This window comes from Oryza sativa, chromosome 11, assembly GCF_034140825.1.
Source record: "Oryza sativa Japonica Group chromosome 11, ASM3414082v1".
Classification (NCBI taxonomy): Eukaryota; Viridiplantae; Streptophyta; class Magnoliopsida; order Poales; family Poaceae; genus Oryza; species Oryza sativa.
In genome coordinates, this window is record NC_089045.1 from 4,750,581 (window position 1) to 4,770,419 (window position 19,839).

General features: G+C 40.6%; 2 protein-coding genes across 2 annotated transcripts; one reads left to right on the top strand and one right to left on the bottom strand.

The window, feature by feature from the left end:
- Positions 1-6,197: 6,197 nt before the first annotated feature.
- Positions 6,198-8,232, bottom strand: LOC9268011 (pectinesterase 2). The gene is made up of 2 exons (XM_015761184.3): positions 7,725-8,232; positions 6,198-7,031 (listed from the first exon to the last, which is right to left on the bottom strand). Exons 1-2 carry the CDS (start codon positions 8,161-8,163, stop codon positions 6,319-6,321), a joined length of 1,152 nt encoding a protein of 383 aa, XP_015616670.1. The 5' UTR covers positions 8,164-8,232; the 3' UTR covers positions 6,198-6,318.
- A 10,632-nt stretch (positions 8,233-18,864) lies between these two features.
- Positions 18,865-19,767, top strand: LOC107277816 (uncharacterized). Its single transcript, XM_015761163.3, has one exon. The coding sequence runs from the start codon at positions 18,894-18,896 to the stop codon at positions 19,581-19,583; it is 690 nt and encodes a 229-aa protein (XP_015616649.1). The 5' UTR covers positions 18,865-18,893; the 3' UTR covers positions 19,584-19,767.
- The last annotated feature ends 72 nt before the right edge of the window (positions 19,768-19,839 follow it).

Below are 19,839 nucleotides of genomic sequence, written 5' to 3' on the forward strand. Positions count from 1 at the left end.
GTGAATCTGTGAATATAACTGAATTTGCAATTTATGAATTGTGATTACTGATTAGCTAGTAAATGTGAAAGGTAAGCAACGTCAGTTCAGTTTTGTTTGGCTTCATAAGTATAGTTGACTTGAATATAGTGTGGCTAAGGATGTTAGGTTTTGTATAGAGTGAGGTAGTGGCTTTGTAATTTCCTATTTACATGTAAGATCTATGTTGAACTATCTATATCTATATTGTAATATTGCATATTTTAGTAAGCCGCTTATTGATGTTATAAGACATCATTTCTATCGCATTTTCATCAATTTTGTGCTTGTATATCGACTTTATGGTGTTAGAAAATTTTAGCATGTGGTGTGAACCTATGAATTAGGACTACCTAAGAAAATATTCATGGCTACGCCACTGGCCCTGTGACCTATAACTAATTAGCTAACAACGATACTCGTTATTACTGGTACAATAGAAATACTATTAAATACACATTGCTTATTGTTTTATTATATGGTCAATGTGTAAGATATTTTATTCTTTTTCATTCTTTATTACCACATTTCTCATAGGAGGTGTTTAAAGGGTTGAGAACACCCTCAAGGTACAATTTTGCTTTTTAAATTTTTTTCTCTCTTCATCCAAATCATGTATCTAATGGTTTATATTTGTTTGATGATGTAGCTCATATTGATGGACAACTTGGGATTTTCTTTTCACTAATGTAGATATGTAACTTTGTTTTCGATATATATATATATATATATATATATATATATATATATATATATCACATGAGTACATGTGATATATATATATATATATATATATATATATATATATATATATATATATCACATGAGTACATGACCGATTCTAATTTCTACAAATTTTATTTGTTCCAGTGGCACGCGCACCATCGATCTTCTGCAAAGAGAAATCTCTACTATTATAAAAATTGAAGATGATTTTGCCTGTATTTTGGTACGTTATCCGTGTATGAGTCGGTTTTTAAGTTCGTTTGCTTTTAAAAATACATATTCATATTTGAGTCGGTTTTTAAGATCGTTCACTTTTGGTAATATAGAAGGAAATCATATAAGAAATCTGTTTAAAAAACACGCATGCTAACTTGAAACGATCGGACTCCTAACTGCAGCTCAAGATTTCTAAAAATATATATATCGAAGCGAACTCCCACAGTGAATTTTATTTTAACTAAATCATATAACAGTAATAAGATCAAAATAGACTTCACCCGTTGCAACACACTGGTATTTTTTCTAGTAAAACAAAAGCCAAATCTCGACAAATTTTGGCACAACGAGCCGACTTTCTTTTTCCGTTTTGCATGACATTTGCACTGTTATACGAGAACGGTAGTTGGGTATTACAGAAAACTGCTAGGTGATAGTAGTAGCCACAAGTTGAGCAGAGGCATGATATATTCAACCTGGTGTTGAACCAACACCAGAAAAGTTCAGAGAACTGCAAGCCTAACAACTAAATTTTCTTAAAGAGTAAATTGCATCCACGGTACAAAAACTTGGCAGGTGGGTGTGATATAGTACAAGAACTTGAGAATTGAACATCCGAGTGCAACAACTTGACAAGTGGATGCGTTCTGATACAAGAACTTGACAATTTAGTATTTTGATGAATCAATTTGGCTAAGCATATGCTAGGTGAGATTTTTCACGATGTCAATATGCCAATACAAAGTAATCCTACGGATATTATCTTATAATATTGAATTTAATCTTTAAGAAATATATTACACATAAAATTATATTCAGTTACCTTTAAGAATTTTTTGTTTTCTTCACCTTCTCAAATGTCAACCGAAATATAATAATTCGTTTAATTGACTTTCAGTTATTAGTTATTAGGATAAAAATATAAATATGTTTATACAAATCCACGCTAGTATATTGTCAAAATACATACTTAAAAATTTTAATCCACCTGTTAAGTTGTTGCACCGTGGGTGCAATTTACTCTTTCTTAAATTCTATAGAGAGAAAGTCATTCGGACCAAAAGAAAAACAGCACGCGAGCTTATGGACAAAATTTTAGAACAAATGTGTCCTAGCTAGGAATCCCTTTAAACAGCTCTGTTCATTCAGGACACAAATATGTCCCCAAAAGCAAACAGATGTGAACAGCTATTGTTGGCTTGAATCAGAACATACAGGCTCCAATAAACAACACCCCCCCCCCTCCTCTCTTTGTGCAGAGGAGGACGGTTTGGTCTTTGCCTATGTGAGTGGGTTAATTAGCAGACCACTGTGTAGTGTAGGAATTTTTTTTTTGAGAATTTAGATCTTTATTGAACTTAGAAGCATAATACATCAACCAAAGATACATTCTCCATAAAAGGAGAAGATTCCAAAGCTGTCTTAGTCGGACAGTCAGAATGAGAACATAAGTGGGAAATATTTTGACAAACTATTTGATTCAGATTTTGCCTAGATTTATTCCTGGCTTTTTTGGCCAGAAAGTCAGCCATCTTATTAACTTGTCTTGAAATCCATTTGATGTTGAGAGCCTGTGTTCCTGCAAGGGAAATAAGATCTGAAAGTAAAGGGTTTAAGCTCCAATGATGATCCTGAGAATAGTAGTCTTGAACCTGCAAAAGGCTAACTAGTTCCTGATTGTCTGAAAGAAGAGTAACATCAATAATATTTTACTTTTGACAAATCAAGATGGCTGTCATGATTGCTGCAAGCTCAGCTTGTAAAGACGAGGAGAAGAAATTAGAAGCAGCTTGAATAAAAAGAGCTTTATGAGTATCAGAGTTATGGATGAAGATTCCAATACCAGTATTACCATCTTTCCAGGAGACATCAGTATAACAACGAATTACTGAAGCAGAATTGAGAGAAGCCCGGTTGTTAGCATCATGATTTTGAGATTTATGATCTTCATCAATAATATCAAGACAGGAAACAAAGTTTGAAGACATGATTTGAGTTGCAAAATTAACCTGTATGGGTTCCCAGATTTTCTTTTTAAAGTAGAAGTCATTTCTAGCTTTCCAAATCATCCAAAGAAGAATAGAAGCTTTTTGTAGGCTTAATTCAGAGTTGTTTGTAGCTAAAACATAGGCTAAGATATCACAGACCTTTTGCATGGAGGCAATGATGGTTGTATCTAGATGAAACTCAGACAGTTTCCAAACCAGATTTACAAAAGCACATTGAAAAAACAGATGAGCACATGATTCAGATAAACCACAATGAGAGCAGGAGTCTGAAATAGTAGGGATTCTGAAGTTCAAATTTTTTGCAGTTGCAAGAGCATTTATAAGAAGTCTCCAAATAAAGGTTTTAACTTTTGTAGGAATAAATTTGCATTTCCAAGTTTTCTTTAAAAGGTTTAATTGCAGATTTGAAATATTAGCAGAAGATAGCATAGAGTTGGTTGATAAGACTTTATAAGCACTTTGAGAAGTACAAATACCTTTTGAGTTATGAATCCAGTAAAGTTTGTCATCAGCATTAGAATACACAATATGAGTTTTTAAAATTTCATTTGAAACTTGAGGATCAAAGATCTGAGACACTTTGGAAATATCCCATTCTTTCCTATCATTCCAGAGATGAGAAACTTTTGTAGGTAAATGAAGAGCCATTGCAGAATCAGTAATATGATTAGGAAGGGATTTCCAAACAGAACACCAAGGTTGATTCCAGATTGAGATATCACCTTGAGAAAGTTGCCAGATGATAGAATTATCCAAAAGATGTCTAATTTTCAGAATAGAACTCCAAAAAGCAGATTTAGGAGTTTTTGTTGAAGCTTTCCAAAAGGATCCATGAGGGAAATACTTTTCTTTTAGGATCTTAGAAACTAAGTTATTTGGATTTTCAAGAATTCTCCAAGCACACTGAATAAGCAGACTTTTATTAACAGTTAGCAAATCTCTGATTCCCAAACCTCCTTGATCAAAAGGTTTACAAATGTCAAACCAAGATTTCCAACAAATACGTTTTTTACTGTCTTCATCATTGTTACCTGTCCACCAGAATTTCCTGATAATATCAGTTAATTTATTTAGAAGTTTCTTGGAGTGTAAAATGGTAGACATATAGTAAACAGGGATGGAAGCAAAAACAGATTTTATTAAAGAAAGTCTACCAGCATGAGATAAAGTTTTTGCTTTAATAATTGACAGCCTGGTTTTGAATTTTTCAATGATAAAGTTGTAAGCAGAGTTTCTGGCTTTAGTATTCAGAATGAGAGGATGACCAAGATGTTTGGAAGTATTGTTCATTAAGGAGACAGGGAAAATGGATAAAATATCTTGAGTGTCATTGATGGGAGTATGCGAGCTGAACAGAATAGAAGATTTATTCCAACTTAGAGTTTGCCCTGATTGATTGCAAAAAACTTGAATGATTTGGAAGATGCTTCTAGCTTCTTCAGGAGTGGCTTGACCTACAATCATAAGATCGTCAGCATACATTAAAGAGTGAATAATGGTACCATTTGGAGTTAAAGAAGCTCCTTTGACTTGACCTGTTTGAATAGCATTTGATAGCATTTCAAAGAGTTCATTTAATGCAAGAACAAATAAATAAGGAGATAAAAGGACAACCTTGTCGTATTCCTCTTTGAGCTGAAAAGTGACCATATGACTGGCCGTTAAGATTGACAGAGAAGTTTGCCGAATTAATGCAAGCAAGGACAAGATTTATAAAATGACCTTGAAACCCTTTACAATGAAGAGCCTTCTCAATAAAGTTCCATTCTAGACGATCAAAGGCTTTTGCAAGATCAAGTTTCAGCAAAAAAGCATTTTGCTTAAAAGATTTTAAATTAAAAGAGTGAACTATTTCTTGGGCAATAATAAGATTATTTGCAATGCGACGACCTTTTATAAAAGCTTGTTGAGAGTCTGAAATTAAATAAGGAAGAACGCTTTTGGTGTGATAGCCAAAGATTTAGAAATGATTTTATAAGAAACATTGCAAAGACTGATTGGCCTAAAATCAGCAGGAGAAGTAGGACAATTTTTTTTAGGAATAAGAGTAATATTAGTATCATTCATACCTTTTGGAAATTGGCCTGAAACATAAAAGTTTTGAACCATTTGAGTGATGTCAGATTTAATCCAAGGCCAAGTAGCTCTATAAAAACCAACATTATATAAGGCCATCAGGTCCAGAAGAAGCATCTTTTTTCATACCTTTAAGAATATTAAGGATTTGATCTTTAGTTGGAGGTGAAGGATCTTCTTGCTGAGTAGTGTTCAGGCTTGTTTCTTCATTCATGGATTGAGTAAATTCTGAATTACTATAAGAGAACAGATTAGTGAAGTAGTTAATAAAAATGGAAGCAATTTCATCCGGATTATGAGTCCAACCATTATCTGTCAAAATAGCAGCAATTTTGTTTTTCCTTCTTTTATGAATAGCTTGCTGAAAAAAGGAAGTATTTCTGTCTCCTTTTTGAATCCAGTGCTTTTTTGCTCTTTGTTTGTAGAAATCAGAAAGTTTACCCATGAGAGCATCATGAAGTTGCTCCAAATTTTTTTTCTTCCAAAAGCAAAAAAGGTCTGTTGGGAGAGCTTTGAATCTGCAAAATCTGACTTTCTACTTGCTGAATTTGATGTTGTAAAGGTTTTTTATTTTTTGCCCAACATAATAAATGTTTTCCTAAATGCACAGCTTTATTTTGAAAGTTGTCATTTTTAAAGAACCAGCCCTTCTTAGCTTTAGAATCAAAGTCTTTTTCTGAAAGCCACCAGTTTTCAAATTTGAAATTCTTTTTTGGTTTTCAATGAGTAGGATTAAGGATAGCAATAATAGGAGCATGATCACTATAAAGCTGTGTAGTGTAGGATCGAGTATCCTTTCTCGATCCCTTCCCCCACACTAATCCCAACCATTAGAAAATTAATGATAAACTGGAAACAGTACTCGGTGTGAACTCGATCGCGCTGAGGTAGGGTAGGCAGCAAGGATCGGCTAGTCATTATCAAGGGCCAGATACTTGTATCGTACTGATCCAGATCGCATATACAGTATAGGTACTAGCTAGTGATTTTGTATGCATAACTATACAAAGATTTATACTAAACAGACAATTGATTATATATAATACAAGTGCAAGAGCACATGGCTAATGCATCTTTATTTATTTATATATACACAAACCATGGATGTACGTACCAACAAATACAATATAAGGTACGAGTACGTACGGTACGTATGCAAATAGTAGAGTATATAGTTACACACATACAGTACAAGGGACATTGATACAGTACAATACAATACTCCAGTACACAGCATGTGATATATGTATGCAATGATGGTGTAAGAGTGTAACTAGATGAGACCGTGGGTGTAGTTGATCTGCTCGCCGTTGACCAAGTTGGGCAACCACTGGTTACCGTTGATGAAGTGATCAACGGTGAAACGGTTGGCCTCCGCCTCGGTGATCACCCGGACGCCCTTCCACTTCACACGGTCGGCCGTCTCTGCCCCAGCGCCTTTGTTGCCATACTCCAGGTACTCCACTGTCCTGGTCGTCTCCTCCACAGGTGTTGCCTTGTTCCAGTGAACCCAGCCGTCAGGGTTGATGATGTCGCTCATGAAACAGCCCATGAAAACCACCCTGGAATGGTTCTTCCAGGGCCTCCCCAGATAGGTATCCACCCCCGCGAGGCTTTCTCCTTCCATGGCGGTGATGTTGCAACCTTGGAATATAAACCCCGACTCCTCGCTGGTTGGGTCGTTGCGCCCCTGCGCCGTGATTGCGTTGTGCTTGCCGTTGCCCGGGTTGCGCACCAGTAAGCGGCAATACTGGAAAATGGCCTTCGCATTACCGTACACAAAATCAATTGTGCCGGCGATGTCGCACCGCAGATACACCTGCAGGTTGTTTTGGGCCCAAAGTGTGTCTTGGTACCCGTCGATGCGGCAGCGGTGAATAAGGGACATGTTGGAGTCGCAGCGCAGAGCGACGGCTGGAGTACCGGTCGGACCCGCCTTGTTCTCTATTGTCACGTCCTGAGCTATAAATCCATGCCCTTGCACAGCTACATACACATATACATATATACAGACAGGCACGCGCATGCAAAATTAGTATAGTAATAAATAAAATTACCAAATTAAGTCGATCGATCTCTTTATACTCCTAGCTAGCTTTTCAATTAGCTGATCGATTTGATTCGATACATATACTAGCTAGCTAGTAGATCGAGTCGCCAAACGCATAAATTCTTTTTATTTTAATCTTGTATATATGTTATATAATTATTTTTTTCTCCTTCCATTCCAAAATAAAATGTTATTAGGTGCTTTTTTTATGGAAGTAAAACAATTGGAATATTTAACAAATCACCAAGCTAATAATATCTTTTAATGCCATGCATGTCTATCATTATATATATGTTAATATTTGAAAATATATAGTTTAGTAATGTATGATGTGTTGATATTATAACCCTTTATTAATTAATATATGTTTTCTTAAGAAAAAACGATCACATATATACCATATGTGTAAAAAACATATAGGAGCCCTTGTAATTTGGGACGGTGGGTGTGAATTATACTAGTCCGTAGCTTAGACCTAAGCTTTATTAACATATAGGAGCATATATATATATAGATTAAAATAAAAGTCTACGCTAGCTAATTCGTCTACGGTCTACCAGTGGCGGGATGATACCAAAATGAGTATGCAGTTGAGTATGTATATAAAGGAGTAGTATATATGCACTTACTGACTGTGGCCGTCCAAGGCATCATGTCGGTCTTGGTCTTATTATTTTCTATGGGGCAAGAGCGGCTTCCAGTAATCACGGTTTTGCCGATGCCCTCTCCCCAAAGCACAACATTTGGTCTGGTAATATTTACCGTTTCCTCGTAAACCCCTGCTTTCACAAAGATGCCGAACCTGCCTCTCGGCGGCGCTGCGCCCAAGGCTTGGGTGATCGTCGTGAAATTGGCCGTGCCGTCCTTCGCTACGACCACGGTCTTCCTCATCCGCTTGCCGTCCACCATCCCATCGATGAGCAGGAGCCTCCTCCGTACCCAGCGGTCGTCGGTGCTGACGACCGTCGCGTCGCCGAGAATGCTCGACGACGACGACCGTACAGCCGCAGCAACGATCAACAAATTAAAACCATATATCATCATCATATTGCTCCTCCTTTCAGCCATTGTACTAGCTAGTTTTTGTGTGTGCGACCGATCGATTCACTTGGTTTTTGCCTGCTCGATCAATTTCCTGGAGTAACTGTATCTGTATGTGTGTATATATATACACTCGATCATATGCCCGCCCGCTGGGACTTGCGCGCATGTGCTACCAAGCCTGACCTACTACACCAATCTAGGAGTAGATATATAGATTCTCTGATTGTCTGTCTTGCTAAATCGATCGATCGATTCAACCTACTAGGCTAGCTACTTGTCTATAGCCAGCTACAAGATTTTTATTCCTGTTGATAGCTCTCTTTCTGCTGCTAACTCTCTAATTAATATAATCCTTTAACTTACGTCCGTCATCAATAATCAGTCCAGCCTTCACGTGCATATATGTACACATCATCGCCCTCTCTTAATTACTCTTGAAAGGAAATTTCTCTATCTCTACCTCTCTCCATACAAATGAAACTTCTTTTGGAAGCGCACGCATATGCGTGGAATATGGATTTGGTCCAAAAATACTACTCCCGATCCGTTCTATATATTTTAAATCATTTGAAATTTTTTCTAGTCAAACTTTATTGACCAAATTTATATAAAAATCTAACAACATCTAAAATATTAAATTACTTTCACTAAAGCTAACATTGAATATATTTTGATAATATATTTGTTTTGTTCAAAATACTACTATATTTTTTCAATAAATTTGATTAAATTTAATTAGGAAAAAAGTTAAACACCTTATTATATGAAACGGATCGGAGGCAGTAGTATCCAACTGTATAATTTTGGTCAGTTCAATTTAAACCAACCAACATAAAGAGGGATGTATAAAATATAAGACCAACCATTTTTGACAATTTAGGCCTTTTAATAAACTTATTATATAATAACTAGATGGTGACAAAAACTATAGCTGAAAATAGACTGCTACTTTAACGCCATGAGCCTTGGCACTAAGGCCCAATATCTCAGCGCCAGGCCATAAGCTAGCGCTAACACCCGTTGTACATCTATAAAAATGGGGAATAAGATCACTTTGACTCCCCCAACTGACCACCGAATCTAAATCATATCCCTCAACTTCAATACCAGAAATCTTGACCCCTGAACTTACAAAACCGGTACAATTTGACTCCCTTGGTGGTTTTGGAGAGCGGTTTTGCTGACATGGCGTACACGTGGCAGTGTTGACTTGGTCTTCTTTCCACGTGACATTGACGTGGCGCTTATGTGACATTAAAATTAAAAAATATAAGCGGAGCCCATTTGTCATTTACACAAAAAAAATTATGGGCACCACTGACATGTGGGTCCCACATGTCATCCTCTCTCTCACTACCCTTCTTCCTCCTCTCCCCCATATTTCTCTCTCTCCCCTTGACATGAGCCGGCGGCAGGCGGGGGCTCGAGCGGCGGCGGCGGCGGCGGGCGGGTGCCTGAGTGGTGGCGGCGGCGGGTGGTGGGAGCTGAGCAGCAAGGAGAATACCGTGTACGATGCGGACACCGCCTTGCCTTCCTCCCCCGCGCACCGATCGGTGCCTGAGCTGGGGGGGGGGGCGGACGCCGCGAGGGAACGTGGGAGCCAGCGAGGCGGAGGCGGCGGTGGCTCAGGGGGGTCGTCGTCGTAGGAGAACACTGGGAACACCAGAGGATCGGCGATGCTCAGGGACATGATGACGTGGAAGAAGGAGGAGCCCGAGAAGGAGGAGGCGGCGCACCGCGCGCGAATGCTCACCGCGCGTCTATTCCAGTGGCGCTTTGCCAACGCCCGCATGGAGAAGGCCATGGCCCGCGCCGCCATCACCGCCGAGGTGAGTGTTGGTATTTCTTAACGACATTACTAGAAATATAATTCCCAGCAATGGCGCAGAAATACTTCTGGTATGATATGGTTACAGAGTTCATCCACAAAGCGCATGGATATACCATTGTAGCATTTCACCCGAGAGTATTCCAAGGGTATCATATTTATTTTATCCCGTGGGAAGATCATGTAGAGAGAACTCAACTAATAACTACTCATCCTCATAATATATCATCTAAGCTAAGTGGAAAGAAAAGAGAAATATAAAGTATTAGTTCAAGTAATCTCTATTATGAATCTTCCCCGCAATGGCGGTAGAAATGCTTGTTGGTATTTCTTAACGACATTACTAGAAATATAATTCCCAGCAATGGCGTAGAAATACTTCTGGTATATTATGGTTACAGAGTTCATCCGCAAGCGCACAAATATACCATTGTAGCATTTCACCCGAGAGTATTCCAAGGGTATTTGTCGACGTTTGATGTCGCGATTCCGGTATTTGCATAGTATGGGGATCATTGGTAGTAGGATATACATGAGACTGAGGTAAAAGAGATGGAGACAGAGATTTTTATACAGGTTCGGTCCCCTGAATTGTCAGGTAATAACCCTACATCTTGTTGGCCGAAGCCAATATTGCTCTTATTCACCATAATCACACCAATACAATATTTGGGGCAGCCTATCTAACTGTGGTCGACATGGCGGTCTGAAGGTCTGACTCATAGTCGACAACAGGGTAGTCTTCCTCCTCGAGTTCGTGCCCGGCGAGATCAGAGACAGCGCTAGATCCCTATGGCCGGCTTCTGTAGGTACCGGATAGTGTCGATCCAGGCGTATCTCTGATGTCGATATCCGGCGGCTTGTCTTGGCGTATGTTGGCTTGTATGTTGATTGTTTCGTCTATGGTGGGTGTCTCTCCCCTCTCCTCCTAGGGGGCCTTGTATTTATACCCATAGGTGTCCCCTTGTCCAAGTAGAACTAGGGAAACCAATATGGATACAATCCGAGTAGTCCTTGTCGTTTCCATGTAGAACTCTGGTTGTCTTTCCTTATCCGGAACTCCATCCATATCCGAAGGTTGTTTCCGTATAAGACATGGTATGTGGTGGATCATGCCGAGATTTAGTCAACTACTATTAGGTATGTGGTATCCATAACCCTGACAGTATCGTATTTATTTTATCCCGTGGAAGGATCATGTAGAGAGAACTCAACTAATAATTTATATATTACTTGTGATAATCATATTCTAAGCAGGGGTTAAGATAATCCAACGGTAGAGTGACACACAAGCATTTAACTACTCATCCTCATAATATATCATCTAAGCTAAGTGGAAAGAAAAGAGAAAGGAAATCTATTCCTATACTTTTAGTATACATAGTATACATACATTCTAGTTAACTAATATACTAGCTAATACCCTCTATCCGATGCCCTCCTAGTACTTCGAGAAGCCACCCCTGACTGCCGAGTTCATTACGACAGCCCGTCATGACTATACAACCGGGGCTAAATACGGAGGAATACCCTCCCAGGAAATTAACTTAGATTTATATATAGGCGCGGAGGAATACCCGTACTGAGCTGTCACCATCAGCGGCCCACCTCTCATGCGCAATATATAACCCCAAATAATGATATCCCGTAATCTAGACACCACGTCTAAACTACCAGATACTACTCTAATATCATCGTCATGGCATAGAGTAATTGCATATGCAAGCATTATACCCGCACCAAAGCATCTCCCAGATAAGCTAGCTATATATTCAGTATAATATGAACATAATGTAAAGTAGGTACTCATATACTCGGAAAGTATTTCAATACCATAAATGTATATAGAAGAGTATTCTAATAAAAGTACAAAGCTTACAAAAGAGAAGAGAAAAGCTACTAGAGCCATACCTGAACTCTTCCGAAGGCTTCCAGACTCCTCACTCCTATTCTAATTCTATTCCACCAGCTAAATACTACTACACTAAACTTGAGAGAAATGAGAGAGCTATTGCTTGAGGTGTGTGTTGAAGTGAAGAGAGTGAGCTCCTTATATAGAGGTAGTTATGATGGTTGTGGAAGGGAAATTGTCCAAAGTACCCTTCAACCGTCATTTGGATACAATCCTGGACATCCATGCCAAAACCTGGATCCAACGGCGCCAGGATTGGTTCGGCCAAACCACCAGGTTCGGCCGAACCTGGGGCTGGCCCAATCCAGCCCAATTTTGGCTGGTGGCCTCCTCTATTGCTCCACTCCGTAGACTTGTGAATTTTGGCCCAATTCATCGTGTCAATTCTGAGTTCTTGGCCTATTCACACACAAGTCTGGTTCTCGACATCGTCTGATTGATTTATCGTCTGAGTTGATGTCGATTCTCCTCTACTTTATGATCATTCTCTGCAAAAGGTTAGTAAACCTAACACTAGTGGAATATTATTATTCTAACAAACATATGCATTGCAAGCATCACTAGTTCTCTCCTATTTCAGCAATATTGACGGTCGAAACTGATCGATAACGACCGTCAACAAAACCCCCCAAGCTTGAACCTTTGCTCGTCCCGAGTGAAGGACGAAAGGAAACAAAGACTTGGTTGTTGATTAGGAGTTGCTACTATGCTGCATATCTCAAAGATACAGGTGCAAGGTATATGTACTATCTCTTAGATTAAATAATTTTTGGCACGGTGTCTTACCCTTACCCCTGATTCCCACGAGACACTGCTTCTCCTTGCCTTGGGCGGTTGAAAGACAGAACAACAATTAGAGCACCAATCACCCGATCTTTATTCAACTCTTATTCCGGAAGTTTTCAAATGATTTTGAAAAAGAAAGCCAAGTTCCTCAAATGATTCACTCAGTCTCTCTAAGTGTATCAATTTGAATTTCTCACCAAATGATGCATTTTTTATTCCTAATCTAAGGTTTTGATATGTGGGGCTCGGTAGGGATCAAACATGGCATACTTGCGTTCACATTTATTACTAAGTCAAAATCTTAGACTAAAGCAGATAACTAAACATACTCAAGATCAAGATCATGCATAATGTGTGTGTGGTATATAGTGGAAATGATATATGAGGATAAAAGAAAAATGCTTCTCCTTTGTGCTTACTTTCTTCTCCCAAAAAAAAATCCTTCTTTTATTGATTAGGAGAGGGCATGGCTACATTTTTTTTTCAACATCATGCTCATGCTTATATATATATATATATATATCAAAACCATGCTTTTCCCTCCTTTCTTTTTTTTTCAAAAGGATTTTTTTCTTTTTAGGAGCAGAAAGTACATGAAAGCATGGAGAATTTATTTTGGTGGTAATATGGAAATGGAATGGAATATTGCTTAGCTCCCAGTGTAGGAGTTTAGCATGTGCATATATGTGGGTGCATGATCTTGATCATAGAGCATGAGAAGTATCTACATAAGTTACAAGAGTTTGACAAAGTTCAATGGAATGTCAAGCAACCAAAATGTATATGGTTTAATCATGATAGCACATTTTTGGCTCTGGTAGGAATTTATATCAAATGAAGAACTTTCAATTTTATCATTTTGAAAAACAAAACATCCGGAATTCAAGTCAAACTAGTTTCAGGATTATAGCAACTTATATTTACTATCTCATTTCTCGCAACAGCTTAGACTTAGATCAGCAAGTGCTGCCCATTTACCTCAGGTTCCCGGATAATTGTTGGCAACTTATATTTAACCTTTGAGAGAGAGTATTTACCAAGAACCCATATATCAGAGATATAAAACAGAGCAACTATTCATCATTTCAACAAAGAGAACTTGCTTGTCTTACCTAGCATGAGTCAAACATATCCTATCTTTTTGGTATTTTCTACTTTGCAAATTTTTATATTGTTTTCAAGTTTTATAAGATGCAATTGGAAAACAAATATACAATTGGAAAGGGAAATATGCAATGTGATACAAGTTACCTCAGTGGGGGGAGCGATGTCTCCCCCCCCAAGCTTGGCTGTTGCTCAGGGTCCTTGATAAGGATTGAACCCCTGAAATCGAAAGTATGCCTGAAGGTCATCATGCTGTTGCTGCATCATGTTGTTGATGTTGGCGAACTAAGCATCAGCAGATTGTTGCCATTCTTGCGTTTGAGCTATGTGTTCCGTGAGGTTGTACTGGATTTCCCCCGTCTGCACATCAAGGGTATCCATTCTCTTTGTGATTTCACCCAAGTCCCAACGAGAGGAACTCGAACGCCATTCACTTGGAGATGGAGGCACACCACTTGATCTGGAGGGTTGGTTGTCCCCCCAGTGGATGTCATGAGGCGCATGCCACTGGTCCTCACTAGCGCTTACCCAGGTTGAGACTCCGATGCTAGGGCATCGAGCTTGGGTCCATCCGGGGGCATCCCCAGTTGGTGCCCAACCTGCCTCATACATCTGCACGGGTGTTGAGGATGATGAACTCTCTCGTTCGTTCCTTTTCATGTTGCGCGTCTCCCTGTATGTTCCACCTGCACGAGATTCTTCTATGGTCTGCAGGGGAATGGCTAGTTCATGGCAGTTGTACAAATGATACCCCGCATTTGGCAACGGGATTTCATTTGTACAACCGGGGAAAAAGTATATCAAAGATCCATCTGCTCCATGTTTCAAAATATGCCCTTGCACTAGATAAGCCTCATCAATACGTGGACGAGCGGCTGAGATAAAAGCAATTTGGTCGCTAACAACCCCTAGCCCTTTTGCTATCCGAGTAATCAGAGAACTGCACTCAACAGGAGCAGAGAACTTTATAATTTCTAACCATTGCCTTATCATACATTTCACAGGAGAAATTTTGATCTTTCTAACCATGACAAATATGATAATTAATTCATCTCCCCTAATGGGTCTCAGATCACTTCTAGGAAACAAAGTCATAGCAATCCATTTGTGCATGAGCCTAAGTTTAGGATTATGGATATCATTCGTTCTAGGTTTCTTGCAAACTGGAGCACCAGAAATGTCTTCCCAAAACCTATTTTTCTCGAACCTAGAAATTCCTTTCTGGAGATTGATTTTACAGGAATCGTGAAAACCAAGAAGTGTACTCAAGCCTTTCCATGTGAGTGTGAACTCCTTACGGAAAAAGTGAAAAGAAATACCATCTTCTATTTCTTTCAAAGTGCACATAAATTGCAAAGTAAGCAAACGAGAACCAGGCTCATCTACCACAGCGAATCTCTGCCAACCAATAGCTTTCCAAATAGAACGAAATTCAACATCCATACCTATCTTTTTCAGCAACTCCGGTGAGTATTCTCACGTGTGAGCATACTCCCGGTCGCTCAGCATGTAGTAGGCTTGTCTCTCCCGATCACTGACAAGGTCGAGGTCAGCGTTGTTTAGGAGTCGTCACGGAGCTACGGCGTCTTCCATCGAGACATCAGCTGATGAATGAGTACTAGACTCGTCATGACAACTTGATGGAGAACCGGACCCCTTGAACGGACGCGACAGTCGCCTCCTCATTCTGCACAATGGAGCAAGAACATGCTAACTCGGCGGGGGTTAGAAATGACAAGAGTTTTACCCACTGGTTAGTTTCACCAAAGCAACTTGTATATATGCAACTAAATTTTTGAATTTGAGGGAAACTATCAAAGCTTGAATGAACTTGAGAGCAAACTTTGGAGAGGGAATGAAAATGTGTTCAAATGGGGTGAAGTCCCTTCTCCCGGCCGGTTGGCTTAAGTAGTGCACCCACAACGGTCAAAACCGACCTGTGGGGCCCACTAGCCGTTGCCTCAAAGGAAGAGGCAGCCGACCGTTGGCCTGGCCGGTTCGGCCGAACCCCTGGTGGGCCCAACCGGCCCCACTTCTGGCCATTGGATTCCAACGGACAGTGCGGTCGTGGCACAGTAAATTTTCATTGAAAATTTTATTTTGGTTTGCTCCGAAAAATTCATTTGAAAAATTTCCTCAAAATTCAAAAATCCTAAATGCAATTTTGAAATTCAAACATGTGGTGATGCACAAATTCAAATTGTTGAAAGCAAATATGCGGACACATACCAATTTACCTGTTGGCGAAGGTCGCGTCATTTAAAGTCCGACGTGCAAGACCGTACCTCCTTGCGTTTCAGTTGATGGATTTTCCACCCGTCTCCGGAGGTGGTAGAGCAGGCGTCTTTGGCTTTTCCTTCCACACCTTCTTTGATTTCGGTGTGGAAGATGGCTTCTTCTGAGCCGGCTGCTCTAACTTCTTGGCCGGTACAGGTGATTTTACCGGCGTCCTCCAATAACGGTTCCTAGGCATTGTTGTTTCCTTCTCTAGGAAGTTCTACATAAATTTCACCAGGCTGTCCGTCTTGGGTGGCTCCACTTCGACCTCTTGAATATTCTGCGGGTTTGGCCCGTACTTGACTCTGACCGTGGAGCATTGTTCCGTCCTCGGTTGAAACTCAAACTTTTCCTCCTTCCCGTTGATATGGAAACAGATACTCCCCGTTCCCACGTCAATGTTGGCTCCTGCGGTGCTAAGGAACGGACGCCCCAGAATGAGCGGCGTCTACTTCTCCATGTCCATGTCCAGCACCACAAAGTCAACCGGGATGAAGAAATCCCGTATCTTGACTGGCACATCGTCCACTATCCCTGCCGGGTAACGGACTGATGAGTCAGCCAGTTGAAGGCTCATTGGTGTTGGTGCCAACACCGTGAAGTTGAGTTTGTCGAAAACGTCTTTTGGCATGACGCTGACGCTGGCTCCAAGGTCGCATAAGGCCTGGCGACAAAGGTGACGGTTTTCAGGAACGAGTGGTTGAGGATCTTGGTCCAGATGGCAATGGAATACCACCACAGTTTAACAACTTCCAAGATCGGATTGACTACGCCGTGCAACATGCTTTGATCAATCAATCAGGAGTCTTAGTCAATACCTTAACAAACATGGTGAAGTCATTGGTTAATGGTATAATAGCTAAACATCAAGCCACAGGGCCCGTCTATTTACCAGGTGGTGTTTTCCCAAACTATAGGCCTTTGGTCACAGGCAATCAACAGGGTTCTTCCAATGTACCACCAGTTCAGCCAGCAGCATCAGTTTCAGCTCCTGCACCAACTGCACCATCATCAGCACAAAGGCAAATGACCAATCCTCGATTGTTGACTAGAGAACAGCCACAGCATGGTGGGCAAAATGTCAATCGGCTGACTCAGGAGCAGGTGGCTGCTATGTTCCTGCCAAATCCACCTACTGCCGATCCAGTACAGTCATTGCCGAATCAGTAAACACCACTGAGGCAACATACGGTTCAGCCGATTCAACAGCAAAACTTGCAACATGCATCGGCTAGGTTAAGAACACCTGATAATCAGCTAAGGCAGCATGTTGCTTGGGTATGTCTGTAACTATATACTCTACTGTTTGCATATGTACGTACCTTATATTGTATTTGTTGGTACGTACATCCATGGTATGTATATATAAATAAATAAAGATGCATGAGCCATGTGCTCGTGCACTTGTATTATATATAATCAATTGCCTGTTTAGTACGTATAAATCTTTGTATAGTTAAGCATACAAAAACACTAGCTAGTACCTATACTGCATATGCGATCTAGTAGATCAGTACGACACAAGTATATGGCCCTTGATTATGACTAGCCGATCCTTGCTGCCTACCCTAGCTACCTCAGTGCGATCGAGTTCACACCGAATACTGTTTCCAGATTATCATTAATATATTTTCTAATGGTGGGGATTAGTGTGGGGAAGGGATCGAGAAGGATACTTCTACACTACACAGTGGTCTGCTAATTAACCTACTGACATACTAGGCACAGACCTAACCTCCCCTGCACAAAGAGAGAATTAAGATAGCAGGGAAACTTTTTTTTGGAGGCTGTTCGTTCTGATTCAAGCCATCAATAGCTGCTCACATATGTTTGCTTTTTGGGGCATTTTTGTGTCCTGAATGAACATAGCTGCTTGAAGGGATTCCTAGGACACATTTGTTCTAAAAATTATCTATAAGCGCTCACGCGCTATTTTGCTTTTGGTCCGAATGATTCTCTCTATAGAATTTAAGAAAATTTAGTTGTTAGGCTTGCAGTTCTCTGAATTTTTCTGGTGTTGGTTCAACACCAGGTTGAATATATCATGCCTCTGCTCAACTTCTGGTATTTTTTATTATGGCTACTTCTATCACCTAGCAGTTTTCTGAAATGCCCAACTACCGTTCTCGTATAACAGTGCAAATGTCATGCAAACGGAAAAAGAAAGTCGGCTCGTTGTGCCAAAATTTGTCGACATTTGGCTTTTGCTTTATTCCTCTTTGCGGAAGATCGATGGTGTGCGTGCCATTGGAGTACAGATGAAATTTGTAGAAATTGGAATGGTCATGTACTATGTGAACAGGCACAAATTTTGAAATATATAGCAAATGTGCCACTGGAACAGATGAAATTGGTAGAAATTGGAATCGGTGATGTACTCATATGAACAGGTACAAAGGGAGTATTTTTCTAAACCCGAGAGCAATTACTCCGCATGTGACCACCGGTGTTGTTGTTGGTCACATCTCTATTTAGAGGTAGTGAGCGCGTCTAATAGCAAATAAGTTTGGTTCTAGCGGTAAAATGGTCACAACTCTCCTCAAACGCCTTGTCCTTATATCAGGCTTATGGGATCAAAAGATGAATGGAGGGTCCAAACACACCTAGAGAACCTCAAAAAGAAAATCTTGAAATTAAAAACAAAGAGAGAGAGAGAGGGTACAAGAATGAATGGAGAGTATTCATAACAAAACTGAACCCAACACTTGTGAAGCTCTCCTGATTACTAGCCAGCGATGCATGCAGGGAAAAGAAATTTTCCTACATATAGAGAGAGAAAGAGAGTATATATATCAAATTCTGACCATGTGCATATGTTAGTTACCCTCAATTCCCATCCTAGCAAGCATGGCCGGCTCCTCCTCTCTTGCATCGCCTCACTCACTGCTGCTACCACTCCTCCTTCTTTTCCTCCTCGTTGCCGCTGCCATAGGCAGCTACGACCCCAAGGCGTTCTGCTCCAAGACGACAGACATAGCATCGTGCCTTAGGGTGTTCCCGACACTCCCAGACATCGTCACCAAGGCGCAGGACAACAAAGAGTTGTACAAACGGCTGGTCCGCTACTGCTCTTTCAAGACCTACGAGGCCACGTCGCTCGCGGAATCCATGATTGCCACCACCACCGCTGCCGACCCCAAGATCAGCGCCCCCTTCTTCCCGCAGTGGAAAAGGGACGAGGCGATGACGACAAAAACACCTCCAGGCAAGTGCCTCCTGAGCTGCAACAAGACCATCGGCGAAGTTGACGCCATCCTAACCTGCGGACACACCTACATGGAAGACAGGCCCCCCATCATCCACCAGAACCTCACCGTCTTGTTCCATGGCGGCCACCCGCCGTCACTCTGCAAGAGTGGATGCCTTGACGGCTCGTCGTCAGAGGGTGAGGCCCTCCTCGCCACCAAGTTCAACTATATATGGAGCTTGTTGGATCTCATGAAAGCTGTCCTACCGGAATATCTTTCTGAGACTGGGACTGCGACGACGACGGTACCATCTCCCTACGTCGCTGCTGCGGCGGCCCCGGCGCCATGAGCAACTACAAGCATGCAGTCCCTTCGATTCGATCGACCAGACCACAACAGTGCAGTGCTCTTGGAATCCCTATATACACGCATATACTATGTATCTAAGAAATAATCAAGATTTCACAGAGAGCATTTAAGAATCATGTTTCACTAATTGTTGCAGTATATAGTAGCCCATTTAATTTCATCCATCAGTTAGTGTTCTAATTCTTACAGTGGAATTGGATGTTCACCCCTCAAGTACATACACATACTTGCTTCCC